The sequence below is a fragment of the Dunckerocampus dactyliophorus genome, chromosome 1, assembly GCF_027744805.1.
Source record: "Dunckerocampus dactyliophorus isolate RoL2022-P2 chromosome 1, RoL_Ddac_1.1, whole genome shotgun sequence".
NCBI classification, from domain to species: domain Eukaryota; kingdom Metazoa; phylum Chordata; class Actinopteri; order Syngnathiformes; family Syngnathidae; genus Dunckerocampus; species Dunckerocampus dactyliophorus.
Window position 1 is genome coordinate 2,707,173 of NC_072819.1, and position 15,125 is coordinate 2,722,297.

Genomic DNA, 15,125 nt, shown 5'->3' on the forward strand with positions numbered 1-15,125 from the left:
CAACAGAACCATCCATAGGGAATGATCTGCTGTGTTTCTGCACTCATATTCAATTTGACCCCCTCCAGACATATGTAAGGGACATCTACCCCTTTAGGAGGTCAGTCTCTCCCCAGCTCAACCTTGTCCACATGCTGCCAGATAAAGGACAGGAGCTGATCCAGAAGCAGGTTCCGTTGGCGTCACTGTGAAAGAGGATGCAGTCTGTCTTCCTCTTATTCCTGATGTGTCTCCAATCTTTTTTTTTTTTATTTAGGTGTTCTCCCGCAAACTAGAGGAGGTTGGCCGTGTGCTCTTCCTCATTTCCCTCACGCAGCGCATGCCCGCCGTGCACAAGCAGTCCCACGTCTCACTGCTCCAGGAAGACCTGCTCCGCCTGCCATCCTTCCCGAGGACCGCCATCGATGCCGAGTTCTCTCTGTTTAACGAGGCGCAGGGTTCGTCTGCCTCCCGTGCCTGCCGTAGCATTTTTACAAATGAATATTTTGAATATGCCTTACTTCTCCCTGTAGGTAAGGAGCTGTTTGGGTTAGACACCCTCCACAAGGTACTGTGGATCAAGCTCCTTGAGGAGATGTTCCTGGGCATGCCCAGCGAGTACCCGTGGGGTGACGAGATGATGCTGTTCCTTAACGTCTTCAACGGGGCGCTGCTGCTGCACCCGGAGGACAGCGCCCTCCTCAGGCAGCACACTGCAACTGCCATCAACACAGCCGTGCACTTCAACCACCTTTTCTCACTGAGCGGCTATCAGTGGATCCTGCCGACCATGCTGCAGGTAAGTGTGTCAAGTTGAGCACGGTGAGTGTGTGTACTCGCGTGTGTGCTTCTTGTCGTGGCAGGTTTATGCCGACTACGAGGGAAACCCTTTACTGAGGCAAGGCATCGAGTTCTGCTGTCGACAGTTCTACATCCTCCACCGCAAGCCCTTCATCCTGCAGCTGTTTGCTAGCGTGGCGCCACTACTAGAATTTACTGTAAGACCGCCTGGTGCACATGTGTACTTGTAAACATACAGTAGCCAACAAAAACCCTTCTCACCCCAGACCAGCACCAGTAGCGGCCTTTCAAAGGGAGTGTCAGCCCAATGTCTGTTCGACCTGCTGGTCTCTCTGGAGGGTGAGACGCAGGATGCCCTGGATGCACTAGAGCTGGTCAAGGCAGAGAAACCACTGCGTTCTTTGGGTGAGCGCCCAAACTTGCAGTTGCAGATGTACAGCAGTGACTCAAATGTGTGGGCTGGGCATCTTTGTTGCAGATTTCTGTTATGGTAATGAGGACTTAGCCTTTTCTATCAGTGAAGCCATAAAACTGTGCGTCACCGTGGTCGCCTACGCACCCGAATCCTTCAGAAGGTAGTGAATCCTACTTCGATGAATGTTACAGTTTGTTATGTCAGTTGTTGTCTGACCTATTTGTGTGTGCTTTGGCCAGTCTCCAGATGCTGATGGTGCTGGAGGCCCTGGTCCCGTGTTACCTCCAAAAGCTTAAGAGCAACACAGTGACAATGGAGTCAGCATCCGCCGCCAGAGACGAGATCGCAGCCATTGCCGCGTTGGCCACGTCCCTGCAGGCCTTGCTTTACAGCTCAGAAACCCTGACAAGGTCAGATTCGTATGTCCGGTTGGGCTTTTGCGTGATTTGTGGCTTCTTAACAGTACATGCTTTGCAGACCCATGACGGCGCCGCAGATGTCCCGCTGTGATCAAGGCCATAAAGGAGGCACCACTGCCAACCACGCCATGTCAGGAGGAGTCAACACAAGGTTTGTCAGTGGATGTGAATAGTCTCATCCAGGCCACTCTATTCCGAGGGAATTTAATTGATTGTAACTGATCCGTGTAGGATTCATCAGTTCATGCTGAAAGACTAGGTAGGACAGCTCTGGTCAGAGGGATTGGTGCAAGTGTAACGGATGCAAGCCAGCGTGGCTGTGCCAATATCTGTTGGTAAACCTCACTAAGTGGCGCTGGACGTCGAATTGACAGTGTGAACGTTTAGCTCGACAGCTAGCGCTCTCAACTCTCCTTTTGCTGACCTTGGTTCGAGATCAGCGCGGAATGCGGGGCTGGCTGAACCAGAATAAACCGGAATATAAGTCTCTCCGGAGTACAAGTCTCTCCGGAGTACAAGTCGCTCCGGAGTACAAGTCGCAGGACCAGCCAAACCATGAAAAATAGTGTGGCTTATAGTCTGGAAAATACGCTATTTATCCTCTAAGGTAGAGAGAGGCGTGCCCAGACAAGAACAGTTTCACTCTTGCTAGAAAAATGGGTTATACTTGGATTTAGGGTTAGGCATCAAGTCTCGAGCATCGATGGGCACAGGGTCTAACATTCCGTATCTCCTGGGATCGTTTGAATTTTAAGATTTCGATTGCTAGTTTCGATGCCCAGTCTGCCGACTGGAAGAAATATGCACGAACACCAACAAAGCAGAAGCCGTGAACACCAACAAAAAGTAGTGGCTACAATGTTTGTCTTAACTTCATAAAAAAAAAAATTATTTAGCAGTCGGCTCAGTGCAACATTTGCAACACAATGATATGCAAAGGAGGGTGCATGACCAACTTTAACACCTCCAGATTGGTTTAGAAATAACAGAGTGACTTTGACTTGGGAATGAAACAATAAATGACGTCCGTCTCATGCCAACGTTCCTGAGGGTTTCAGAATGCCTGCTGATGTCATGGAAGTTTGGTGTAAATAAAGGAAAGGAGCCACCACTGCAGGACGCTAGTTTATTCATGCACAACCGTATTCATGTTTGTCTCAATCCACACAACACACTTACGAGTTTCAAAATAAGACCGATGAGCACTACATGTTTACTTGTGGTGACGAAACAAGGCTGTGGAAACGTTTTTTCATGAGCTTTTGAAAAATAAACGTCTTTTCATCTTTTGTGAAATTGTACTCCTGTGAGAATAGATCTGTAAGAAAGTTGTCGTAAAGTTGATAAAAACTTCATATCATTCAAACAAACAGAATTTCAGACATTTCATCCAAGAAGAAGTGTCGTTAAACCATGCAAACTTTTATGAACCTGCCTCTGAAAAGCATCGTAACCGATGGGATCGTCGAGAACCGGAATAGAAACGAGTCAGAAAGGGAATCGTTCAAATTCAAACGAATCCCAACCCTAGTTATGCGTTGTATTTGCACTTGTCAAACGATTCCTTATTCCTTCCTTGTTCTTTCATGTGATGTCTTTAGGTTCTTTCATGTTCTGTAATGGGATGTTTTAAAAGGGTCCTTTGCATAGATGTCCTCCATATGCTCGACTCCTTCCGACAGCCTTGGGTGTCTGGGCATGTGAGAGATAGCTTTAGCCTTACGTTATAGATTACCCCTGTTCTTGCATATGCACATCCTATATAGTAAAAACAGTAGAACAACAGTAGAAGTAGAAGAACTGTAGAAGTTCATGAGATCTTCATTGTGCTGGTATTAATATGCGACTTTCAGGGACAACCTCCACCTGCTGGAGGAGGGTCAGGGCATGCCGAGGGAGGAGCTGGACGAGCGCATGGCCAGAGAGGAGTTCCGCCGGCCGCGAGAGTCCCTGCTGAACATCTGCACCGAATTCTACAAGCACTGCGGACCGCGTCTGAAGATCCTGCAGAACGTAGCTGGTGAGCCGCGGGTGACGGCGCTGGAGCTGCTTGACATCAAGTCCCACATGAGGTGCCTCTGAGCAAAATGAGATCTCGCACTTGTTTGCGTATTACTAAGTAGCGGTTTGTCGGCGTGTGGTCCAGACTGGCGGAGATCGCCCACGCGTTACTCAAGCTGGCACCCTACGACACCCTGACCATGGAGAGCCGAGGCCTGCGGCGTTACATCATGGAGATGCTGCCTATCACCGACTGGTCCTCTGAGGCTGTACGCCCCGCCCTCATCCTCATTCTAAAGAGGCTGGACCGCATGTTCAACAAGATCCACAAGATGCCCACGCTCAGGTGCGCTCGCCCACAGGCACTATGCACCAGGTCTGTTCAATCCTACTTCTCTCTCTGTCTTCACGTGAGTGTATCGTGCTGTGCCAGTGCCGTGGTGTGTACAGTCGATATGCGGCTGCTTGCCACTGTCCTGTCGCGCTGCCACCGTTGGTGCTGCTGTGCCACATGCATTGCTGTGCTGTGTATTTGTGCGGGCACATGTGGGTAGCCGGCCGGGTCAAGTCTTCTGCCATGAAACTTTTTTTTTTTTTTTTTGCAGATTAAATCTGACAAAGCAAAGTTGAGATTGCAAAATGAAAGCTTAGGGACATGTAGGCCTGAAATGAATGAAAACACTAAATTATCTATGCAATCGAATACCACCACGCCCACCAGCAGTGCTTTAGTGTTTCTGAGCAGGCTTTAGACTGATTGTCTTCTCCAGAGTTGCGGTGCACAGCAAACACACCAAAAAGAACCGTAAAAATACCATTTTGTTGTTTGTTTGTTTTTCACCATTTCTAAGTTGCCGTGGTGACTCTTCTTTTTACAGATAAACATCAGAAAAGCATATGAAATAATGTTTAGATGTTTTACATGTTCTTGAGATGTTTACTAGTTCCATGACTGAGACTAGACCCAGATGTTGGGCCTGTTGCTGCACTGTATGCTACGTTTGTGAGCTTCTCAGTATTGCTGCCGATGTGAATTTGATTGATTTGAGCTCATGTTTAAGAAAGGGAATTGACGACAATGTGATCGTCTGTCAGCCTTCATATGTTCTGACTGTGTGTGTGTGTGCGTGTGTGTGTGTGTGTGTTTGTGTGGTGGGGGATTGTGGCGGCCCGCGCTGCTGCTCGGTTCTGCGGTTCTCCAGGAGACAGGTGGAGTGGGAGGCGGCCAGCAGCCTGATCGAGGGCATTTGTCTGACTCTGCAGCGGCAGCCGATCATCTCCTTCCTCCCTCACCTTCGCTCGCTCATCAACGTCTGCGTCAACCTGGTGCGAAAATGACAAAGTGGCGCTTGTCCGTTTTGTTAGAGCTGCTCGATATTTGCATTTTCACCGTTATCCTTCATACCGATATTGTCCAGCGCATTGTCGATACCGATATAGGCGGCAGCTGGTCCCTCACACTGTCATTTATCATTTTGTGTAAAGAATGATCACGTTATGCTCGGGGACATCAGACATCAAAAACTGATGCCAGTATCAACCGATATCTAATTTTTGGACATGTTGGACATCCCTACGTCTAAGTATTCATTTTGTGTGTGTGTGTTTGCTGGTGGCAGGTGATGGGCGTGGTCGGCCCATCCAGTGTTGCAGACGGCTTACCTCTACTCCACCTCAGCCCTTACCTCTCCCCGCCACTCCCCTTCAGTACCGCCGTGGTCCGGTTGGTCGCCTTACAAATCCAGGTAGGCCTTCACGATGCAGACTTGAGATTTGACTTTTTGCCCCGCTCGGCTGGTTGTTTACCTCAATCAAACGTGAACTCATTACAACTTTTTAACCAAATACAGCGGTACCTCAGTTTTTCTTACTAATTATTCAAAAAAACAAAGCAATTTTTCTCGTAGGAAAGAATGTAAATCCAGTTAATCCATTTCAGACACGCAAAAATATCCACCAGAAATACATTTTATCACGAATGATTATAGTTTCACATGCAGAAAGCAATGTGAAATAATTGTAAATGATGAATGAACATTTAACATCACTCTTACACAAACTGAAGACTCTTGTTGGCGAAGACGGTGAAGGAAAACGGGAGGGGACGCCACCTTTGTACTTGCCGATGAGTTATTTCTTGAATTCAAGTGTCCTTCGCCTTCTTTATCAAATTGCTGGCACTCGCAACCTTCTTTGGCCCCATGGTGGGTTATTTGGCCGTTCCGTTCAATAAAAAATGCACAGACTGAGACAGCAAGACGTAAGATGCTTTGTTTGGCCACTCCATTCCGCGACACGGTACACTGCAGGGCAAACCGACTAGTTTGTTACGTACAAAAAGAATGAGACGGTGTATGGACATTTTTTTTAAACATTCATACGAAAAGTGGGGCGTTCAAAAATGGAAGTTTGACTAATGGCTTCCATCATTCACAATGAGGACACTCGGAGGGAACATCCTAACGTCTGATAAAACAGTCAAAAGGTGCTCCATTACGTCACTTAGTCTGGGCTTGGTGAAGCTTTGCTCAGGTTGGAATGATCCTATCTATTGTCTCTTTTGTATTTGATATCTTATAGGCCTTGAAGGAAGACTTCCCCCTCAGCCACGTGATCTCACCATTCACCAATCAGGAGAGGAGAGAGGGGATGCTGCTGAACTTGCTCATTCCCTTTGTGCTAACTGTTGGGTCTGGAAGCAAAGGTATTCAGCTCAGACGTGTCCTTTTGGAGAATCAGCCAAACGTCTGTGTTTATGGCTCTTTAACCGCCCCGCAGACAGCCCCCACCTTGAGCAGCCGGAGATCTTCTTGCTGCTGCAGACGGTCATCAACATTCTCCTTCCGCCACGTATCATCTCCACATCCCGCACCAAGAACTTCATGCTGGATGCGTCACCAGCTCACTGCTCCACCCCCGGCGATACTGGGAAGGACCTGCGCAGAGAAGGGTTGGCTGAGTCCACCAGCCAGGCGGCATATCTGGGTACGAGTCGGTGTTGCGAGTTTGCCGCTATACGTCCTGTGATTCGCCTCCTCACCTGCCTTCCTTGCATCTGTAGCTCTAAAGGTGGTGCTGGTGTGCTTCGAGCGCCCTCTGGGGAACCAGTGGTATCGTCTGAGTCTGCAGGTGAAAGAGATGGCCCTCAGGAAGGTGGGGGGCCTGGCTTTCTGGGACTTCATTGACTTCATTGTGCGCACCCGCATCCCCATCTTTGTCTTGCTGAGGCCCTTCATTCAGTGCAAGGTGAAGCATCGCCACCGGAGTTGCTTCCTTTGTCTTCGTCGTGCCCTCACCATCTTTCCTCTCTTTCTTCTTCGGTCATCTAGTTGTTGACACAGCCAGCCGATTCCCAGGAGGAGATCACAGCACGCCACCACATCGCCGACCAGCTCGAGCGACGCTTCATCCCTCGACCTCTCTGCAAGAGCTCTTTGTTTGCTGAGTTCAACAATGAGCTCAAGATCCTTAAAGAGGCGGTCCACAGCGGCTCCGGTCAGAATGTGTTTTCTGTGGTTTTTACTGGTTTTCTCTGAAGATGTTCTGAACCACGCTCTTTCCCCGTAGCTTACCAGGGCAAGACGTCCATCAGCACAGTGGGCACCTCCACGTCAGCCTACCGCCTAAGTTTGGCCACAATGTCGCGCTCCAACACGGGCACCGGCACAGTTTGGGAGCAGGACAGCCAGCCGTCCCGCCAGCCATCCCAGGACACCCTCAGCCGCACCGATGAGGACGACGAAGAGAGTCAGAAAAATTTGTTTTTGCATGTTTTGCACTCTGGTTCTCGCACTGAAAAGGGTGGTGTGCCACCTCCGGGTCGGGGATGAGATCCTGCCCCAAGTGGAGGAGTTTAAGTACTTTGGGGGCTCGTTCGAATGCGAGATCGACAGGCGGATGCAGTGATGCAGACTCCGCATCTGTCTGTCGTGATGAAGAGGGAGCTGAGCCGAAAGGCAAAGCTCTGAATTTACTGGCCGATCTACGTTCCTACCCTCACCTTTGGTCATGAGCTGTGGGCAGTAACCGAAAGGACAAGCGTCCGAAATGAGTTTCCTCTGAAGGGTGGCTGGGCTCTGCCTTAGCGATAAGGTGAGAAGCTCTGTCATCTGGAAGAAACTCTCTGCATTGACAGAAGCCAGGTGAGGTGGCTCGGACATCTGGTCAGGATGCCTCCTGGATGCCTCCCTGGGGAGGTGCTCAGGGCACGTTTGACCGGTAGGAGGCCTTGGGCAAGACCCAGGACATCTTGGGGAGACAATGTCTCTCAAATGGACGAAGCAGCTGGGGAGAGGGAAGGTTGGGCCTCTCGTCTTAGGCTGCTGACCTCGGATAAGTGGAAGAAGATGTATGGAGGGACGGTCGCTCAAGCGTACAATTCTAAACATGACATGTCGCCTTCTTCTTCCAGACGACTCCATTAGTATTCCCAGTGTGGTGAGTGAGCATGAGGCGTTCCTGCCCAGGGTGATAACGGAGCGCCGCTTCTCCAGCCACGCCACTGGCTCAGCCGCTTTGCCCCCAGAGGCCCCCCGTAGCACCATGCTGCCCAGCCACAGGTAACAAAGCTGCCTTCCCCTTCCAGAGGCCAAGTAATGCTTTGATCAGTCTTTTTGACTCAGCAGCTGTTTGGTAAGAATGCCACAGCTCTTGCTAGTCGCTGTCCTCCACCAGGAGGCAATTCGGGTGCTGATGGATCTCAACTTAACACCGTAAACTCCCACTCTCCCCCTCCGCCTCCCACCCTTTTTACAGTGAACCCAATGTGCTAGATGAGTCCCAGGGCCTTCTGCAGGAGAGTAACCTGTCTAGGTACAGTGGCCCCCCCTACTTCTGTGTGTGTCCGGTGCATCTGTCCAGCAGTGGGAGGTGCATCGCCTGAGGACAGCCCTCCTCTCTTGGCTGCCTCTCCGTTTGATCACTCATCCACATTCAGTCCAGTCACCTTGGCCCCGTCACTCTCGCCCCTCCCACTTACCTGTCCCTCTCTCTCTCTGTGGGTACGTTGTGCATTTGTGTCTGTCCCCTCCCCCACGTCCCCCTGAGCTCCGCACTGACCCTCATCTTCTCAGCTCATCAGCTGCGCTATCCTAACCAGGCTTCCTCTCCCCCACTAAATAAAAACAATCTCTGAGGGTCCTGGGGTCTAAGGGGTGCTCCGTTTCTTTTCTGTCAGCCGTGGGTTTTTCGAGCCATCATCGGTGCCATGGTGTGTCACATTGTTTACATGTCTATCAGGCTTCTTGCTGATCAAATTGGCCGTCCAACCGTGGATACCAATCTGTGGGGGCCACGGGGGGCAAGTGTGGTAGCAACCCCCATCCATATTGGGTTGGTTGTTATTTTCCATTCTTTGAGAAATCTGAGTAAAGCAAAATTCTTAATTGCGGGGTAAAGTGCAAACAAGGTTGCTACTCCAGCCCCCCACCATCCCCTGTTGTGTTTGAGTCATAGCGGCGCTGTTACTGCTCTGTGATTGGTTGTCTTGTAAATAAAGTGTTTGTTGTGTAGTGTGTGAGTAGAATAGCGGTTGTGGTCAGAGCAGAGAGTGCAGGGGGCCAACCGATGCACTTCACGGTTTGTCCATTTGTGTGTGTGTGTGTGTGTGTGTGTGTGTGTGTGTGTGTGTGTGTGTGTGTGTGTGTGTGTGTGTGTGTGTGTGCACGTTTGTTACCAGGGTCGCCAGTGTGCAGAGTGAACCCGGGCAGCAGAACCTACTCATTCAGCCTCCACTGGGGAGGAAACGAGGCCTCAGGCAGGTAAATGACCTCAACTCTGTTTTTCCTGGCCTTGGGTGTCTAAATTCATCCTTTCACAACTAAACACTAACCCCAAAGCCTAAACTTAAAAATCCTACTGATAGTAGCAAAGATAATTCCCTTTGCTATAATGTTTCATGAAAGTGTTCTAAATATGAGAAGAATATGAAGTTTATGGTGGTTAATTGGTTCCAGACCCGACCATGATAAGTGAATTTCCGTGACATGGTATTCCTTATTTATAAATGGAATATTTTCGTAGTTGGAGCATAGAAAACCTGTTTACGTTTTTTAACCTGATTACAGCCTTCTAGACATGAAATAACACCCCTATAATCACCTTTACACTCCTATTACCCAATATAGCAGACATAATAAAAGAAAACAAACCATGGAAGACGGGTGACAAAACGTTTTCCAACAAGGGCCACTTTGATATTTTGTAAAGCAGCACCTGTAGCTATGCTAGCAAGTTCCAGTGTACACTAGGTCCCCAACTTACGAACATTCGACTTGCGAACATAAGCTGACTGGTCTATATTTTCATGTATTTTGTGGAAAATTGCGATATTTTGTCATTTGAATTTGTTTGAAAATGGCGCTGTACAGTGCTACCGTATCATCTACGAGGAGAAGAAAAAGAAGACCATTCCATTAAAAGCTTCTTCAAACGTAGGCCTGCTACTCCTGCACCGTCGTCACCAAGTGACTCGCCACCAATGCCTACACCTTCGTCTGCACCTTTGTCGCCAATTCCTTCCACCTCAGTAGTTTCCCCTGAAGGTACCTCTTTTAGAAGAGTCTAACCACGACGACCATTTGTCCTTTTTTTCAATATCTCCTCCTCCTCCACCACAACGACGTATGCTCGACCACTCCTCTTCAAAGGTAAATAACATTTATCATTACGTATTATTATATCACTTTTATTATTGTTTTTTTCATTAATTATCTTCGTTTAATATTACTACTGCATCCAAACTCATATTTACATACATACACATATACTGTATTTGTATACACGTACATGTAGTACCTATATCATTGCTAATATTACCTTTTCCCCTACTTAAGAACAAATCGACTTGAGAACGGTCGTCTGGAACCAATTGTGTTCGTGTTCGTAGCTAAATGGACCAGTGTGCTGCATCATTTTTTCACTTTCATTTTTGGGGTGTCTTTGATTTCCCCCCTCTATAGGGTGATCATTTTCATTTCTATCAAATGATGTGGCATCATTTTGTTACTAATACATCACCCACTTATTATCAGGAAACATATTCAACATCATTTTTCCCCCAGTTTAGATCTGATGTGTTTTCCAAGTGTTCCTCTAATTTTTTTGAGCAGTGTATATTTCAAGAAAAAAAACTGCATCTCAGCTTTGTGATATAGGTGAAAAAGCCTATTATTAGTATTAACTTCCATCTTTGCTGTTTTTCCCCTTTTTTGCTGTTTTTTTTTTTATTTTCCAAATAGTTCAACTTTCATCTTAAATAATCTTTGTACATTTTATTTTCATAATACTATTACTTTATTTTCATAATATTATGACTTTATTCCCACAATATTATGACTTTAGTTCCATAATATTATGACTTTATTTCCATAATATTTTGACTATATTTCCATAACATTATGACTTTACTTCCATAATATTTTGACTATATTTGCCGAATATTATGACTTTATTTCCATAATATTTTGACTTTAGTTCCATAATATTCTGAATTTATTTCCAAAATATTTTGACTTTATTTCCATAATATAGCTTTCTCTCCCAACCTAATTTTTCCAAAAATTACAACTTTGTTGGTTTTTAACATTTTGACTTTATTCTGGTCATAATACAGCAATACAGCTGTTTTTTCATTTTCAAATTAATTATGACTTTATTGCCATAATATTTGGACTTTATTCTCGTAACAGTGTAACTTTTTCTGCAACCTAATTTTACAAAAATTACAACACAAACGTCTTTTTCCTTGCATATTTCAACATTACGCTGCTAAAATAGCATTATAATATTACATTATTTTCGTAAAATTACGAATTCTTCTCGTTAGATTGCAACATTTTTGCCTTAACATTTTCACTTTGTTGTTCTCCATTTTGCTGCTTGTTTTTTTTTAGTTACCTTCTTAAGTCATATTTTTAGAATGTGCCGCCGGCCAGTAAAAATACACCCTCGTGCCGCACTGGACAACCTGATGTAAGACAGAAATCTTTTTTTTTTTTTTTAACTTGTTATCCTGCAGCTGCGGCGCCCCCTCTTGTCCATTCCAAAGAATGAACCTCGTGGTCGTTCAGGAGCGCGCCTCTCCACCACGCGCAGGAGCATCCAGCCCAAGAGCAAACCACTGGGTAACATACGTGTCTTTGCAAACACAAATTGCAAGCTGTTATTTGAGGGAGGCGCAAAATGCACCAAATCTGACCCGTGTGCGTGTGCGTCTGTGTGTGCGCGTGTATGTGTGTGACTTGACCTGACCCGTGTCCCCTGTCACGCCCCGTGTGTTTGTTCCGATGTTTGTTGTATCACCTGACACCAAACTGACTCTTCTCACTCTGTTCTGTCTCATGCCTTTTTGTTTCAAAATAAAGAAACTTTATTGGACTGTGAAGGTGAGACGCACCCCTTACCCCTTCCTCTCCACCCCGCAATGGCCCACCCCATCTGCAACCTCACCCAGTAGGGCGCTCTGCATGTCTGTCTTGCACACCCCATCCCCACCCCACCCCTTTCCAAGCCCCGCCTTCTCCCCTGCCTCCCTTATTGGTGCTGATGTGTCAGAGAGTTGTGCGCTGTGGACTTGACGTCCATTTTTGACCGCGCTTGTGTGCCCCTGGCAGCGCAAGGGGACCAAAAGAGGTCCGTCACCTTCACAGAGACACAAGGGCAGCAAGGCAAAACTTTGACCCCCGGCAGTACAGACGCTCCAGTTGAGGGTAGAAAGGCCAGCCCCGTCGCATCCAAACTCCCCACGCTGGAAGTGCCCTCCGCCTCATCCGCCACCATCACCGCCGACCTGCACAGCCCAGCTAAAACACAGGTGACACTCGGAGGGGGAGGATGGACCTTTTATTGGTGTGTGTGACGGGTGCGTCTTCCCTCTAGGTCCTTCCCACTATGAGCATCAAGGAGAAACGAGAGCAGTGGGGCCTCCGCAGCAGCCTCTCCCCTCCCCCGTCCCTCTCCCGCACCTCCACCCCGACACCGCCGCCCCGCGCCTGCTCCCCGCTTCCCCTCTCGCGGACCAGCTCCCCTTTGTCTCGCACTCCTTCGCCTCTTCCTCCGCCCCTGCCCGTGCTGGGCACGGTCCCAGCACCCCTCCTCCCTCCGCCGCCTCCATCCAGGACCCGAGAGAGCCCCGGGGACGCGGACACCGCCGCGCTGCTGCCGCGCAGCGATACCCTGCTGCAGCTCGGCGAGGACGATGGCACGGAGAACCCCCTCCTCACCCCACTCCTGTCTGCCCCCTCGCCGCAGCGCTCCCCTCGCCGCCTCCCCCTTCCCCTCTCCCCTGTCGACTTGGACTTGGATGAGTCCCACGTGTGAACTCTCTTTAATGTACAAAAACAGAGCAAAGAAGTGAACGTATATTTTAGCAGAGATGATTCTATGGAATACGTGATACGATATCAAGAGTAGAACTTCTAAAATGACATATTTATGAGAGTAAACACAGTAGATATGCAACACATGATTATTCTTCACTTACCATTTCACGTAGCGCGTAGTGTTTGTCTCGCAGTGTTATTTGTGTCGGTTGCAATGCAGTAGATTCAGTACCTCGTTGCTCCTTCCATGCCTTACAAAGACTATTCTATTCTATTCTATTCTACTGAAGTAAAGTTTTAGATCTTTCGCGTGACCTCTGAACCAGGAAAGGACTAGGATGTGCCATATAACTCAGCCAACACACTGTGAGTGTCTGTTTGTCTTGTTTGTGTCCTCTCCGTAACGTCGAATGTTTATGGCGAGTGTTCGCGCGTTCCTGTTCCGCTTGCTTTCACGGCCAAGCAATATTTGTCTTACTTGTACGGGAAATGCTACCGAGCTCATACATGCATAAAGCGATGACATGCCCATGGTTTCTGTCCATCTCGTTTACTTTTTTCCCCACATGAAAATAAGGGAAATTCTGGTCTTCCACTAAAATTTCCAGAAACGAATGTTTCACACAGGTACACCATACGTTATAGTGGAGTAGCATCTAGTGGCTCAAATGTGAATTACACCTCTCGTGGCCATAATTAATGAACAAATGGTTGGAAAAAAAAATTTTGCCGATAAGCTCACATATCGACAATAATTTGTAGCACAATTATCGACCAACAAAATTTGTTAGTGTGACAGCCCTGCTTGTAAATTTTCTTCTCGTAATTCCGACTTTGTACGACTTTGTAATATTTTTACTTTACTTTTGTAACATTATAACTTTTTCCGCAAACTAATTTTCCAAAAATTTTAACTTTACTTATTTTGATTGTCATGTTGTAACTTTTTTCTTTAATATTTCAACTTTATGGTACTGAAATGACATTATTTTTCCTCATAATATTACGAGTTTATTCTCGTCAAATTTTAACTTTTTTCTCTTAATATTTTTACTTTATTCTCATAAAATTACAGCTGTTTTTTTCCATTTTTGCTTTTCTTTTGTATTTTTGAACTATTTCAACTTCCTGTAAATTTTCTTCTTGTAATTATGACTTTATTCTCATAAAATTTTGACTTTACTCTCGAAACATTATAACTTTTTCCGCAACCTAATTTTCCAATATTTTGGTCGGGGTTTCATTTGGCCTGCTACACTGGTTTTAGGATGGTTTAGTGGTAGCAACTTGAATGAGGCGTCATCTTGTCCCTGTTAACATCCCCTTTCCAAAATGTGCAAATGAAGCAAACTGTATTGTAGCTGTAAAGAGTAGAAGATTGTGCTATCACCGGAAGTGTCATGACTTCTGTCTACCACAGGATGGCAGTACTTCACACTGTAACCTGCAATCCAGTATTTCACCTGCAATTACTCATTTCTGGACAGTAGGGGCAGTATTTCACCTGTAATGACTAATTTTTGGCCAGTAGGGGCAGTATTTCACCTTCAATGACTAATTCTTGGCCAGTAGGGGCAGTATTTCACCTGCCATAACTCATTCCTGGCCAGTAGGAACAGTATTTCACCTTCAATGACTAATTCTTGGCCAGTAGGGGCAGTATTTCACCTGTAATGACTAATTTTTGGCCAGTAGGGGCAGTATTTCACCTTCAATGACTAATTCTTGGCCAGTAGGGGCAGTATTTCATCTGCCATAACTCATTCCTGGCCAGTAGGGACAGTATTTCACCTTCAATGACTAATTCTTGGCCAGTAGGGGCAGTATTTCACCTGCAATGACTCATTCTTGTCCAGTAGAGGCAGTGTTTTAGCTGCAATGATTCATTCATGGCCAGTAGGGGCAGTATTTCACCTGCAATTACTAATTATTGGCCAGTAGGGGCAGTATTTCACCTCCAATGACTCATTCCAGGCCAGTAGGAAAGAGACGGAGAGGGAGAGGAATATCTGAAGAAGTCTTTACTTTTTACCAAAACTTATAAAACTCAAAAATATAAGTCAATGATCATAACTCTTTTCTTGAAAGTATTAGCCAATATATTCCAAAAATAGACACTTATTTCAAATATTCTTGTGATAGTCCAATTTTGATTGAAGAACTGCATGTTGCTGTTTCTTATGTTTCTCC

At 46.7% G+C, this 15,125-nt stretch overlaps 1 protein-coding gene across 1 annotated transcript in view; it reads left to right on the forward strand.

Annotated features, from left to right (window-relative positions):
• Positions 1-13,469, forward strand: part of LOC129193965 (protein unc-80 homolog) — a 48,552-nt gene extending 35,083 nt beyond the window's left edge. Inside the window, exons 42-65 of the mRNA XM_054798807.1 lie at positions 69-170; positions 257-437; positions 513-778; positions 843-977; positions 1,047-1,185; positions 1,259-1,355; positions 1,435-1,605; positions 1,673-1,765; positions 3,468-3,686; positions 3,761-3,961; positions 4,818-4,941; positions 5,235-5,360; positions 6,196-6,319; positions 6,394-6,600; positions 6,677-6,861; positions 6,945-7,110; positions 7,183-7,362; positions 8,027-8,174; positions 8,371-8,427; positions 9,293-9,374; positions 11,633-11,842; positions 11,979-12,082; positions 12,169-12,427; positions 12,493-13,469. Of these exons, the coding sequence (XP_054654782.1) occupies positions 69-170; positions 257-437; positions 513-778; positions 843-977; positions 1,047-1,185; positions 1,259-1,355; positions 1,435-1,605; positions 1,673-1,765; positions 3,468-3,686; positions 3,761-3,961; positions 4,818-4,941; positions 5,235-5,360; positions 6,196-6,319; positions 6,394-6,600; positions 6,677-6,861; positions 6,945-7,110; positions 7,183-7,362; positions 8,027-8,174; positions 8,371-8,427; positions 9,293-9,374; positions 11,633-11,842; positions 11,979-12,082; positions 12,169-12,427; positions 12,493-12,933 (4,017 nt within the window). The 3' untranslated portion in view covers positions 12,934-13,469. The remainder of the gene's footprint in view (positions 1-68; positions 171-256; positions 438-512; positions 779-842; positions 978-1,046; positions 1,186-1,258; positions 1,356-1,434; positions 1,606-1,672; positions 1,766-3,467; positions 3,687-3,760; positions 3,962-4,817; positions 4,942-5,234; positions 5,361-6,195; positions 6,320-6,393; positions 6,601-6,676; positions 6,862-6,944; positions 7,111-7,182; positions 7,363-8,026; positions 8,175-8,370; positions 8,428-9,292; positions 9,375-11,632; positions 11,843-11,978; positions 12,083-12,168; positions 12,428-12,492) is intronic.
• Positions 13,470-15,125: the final 1,656 nt, after the last annotated feature.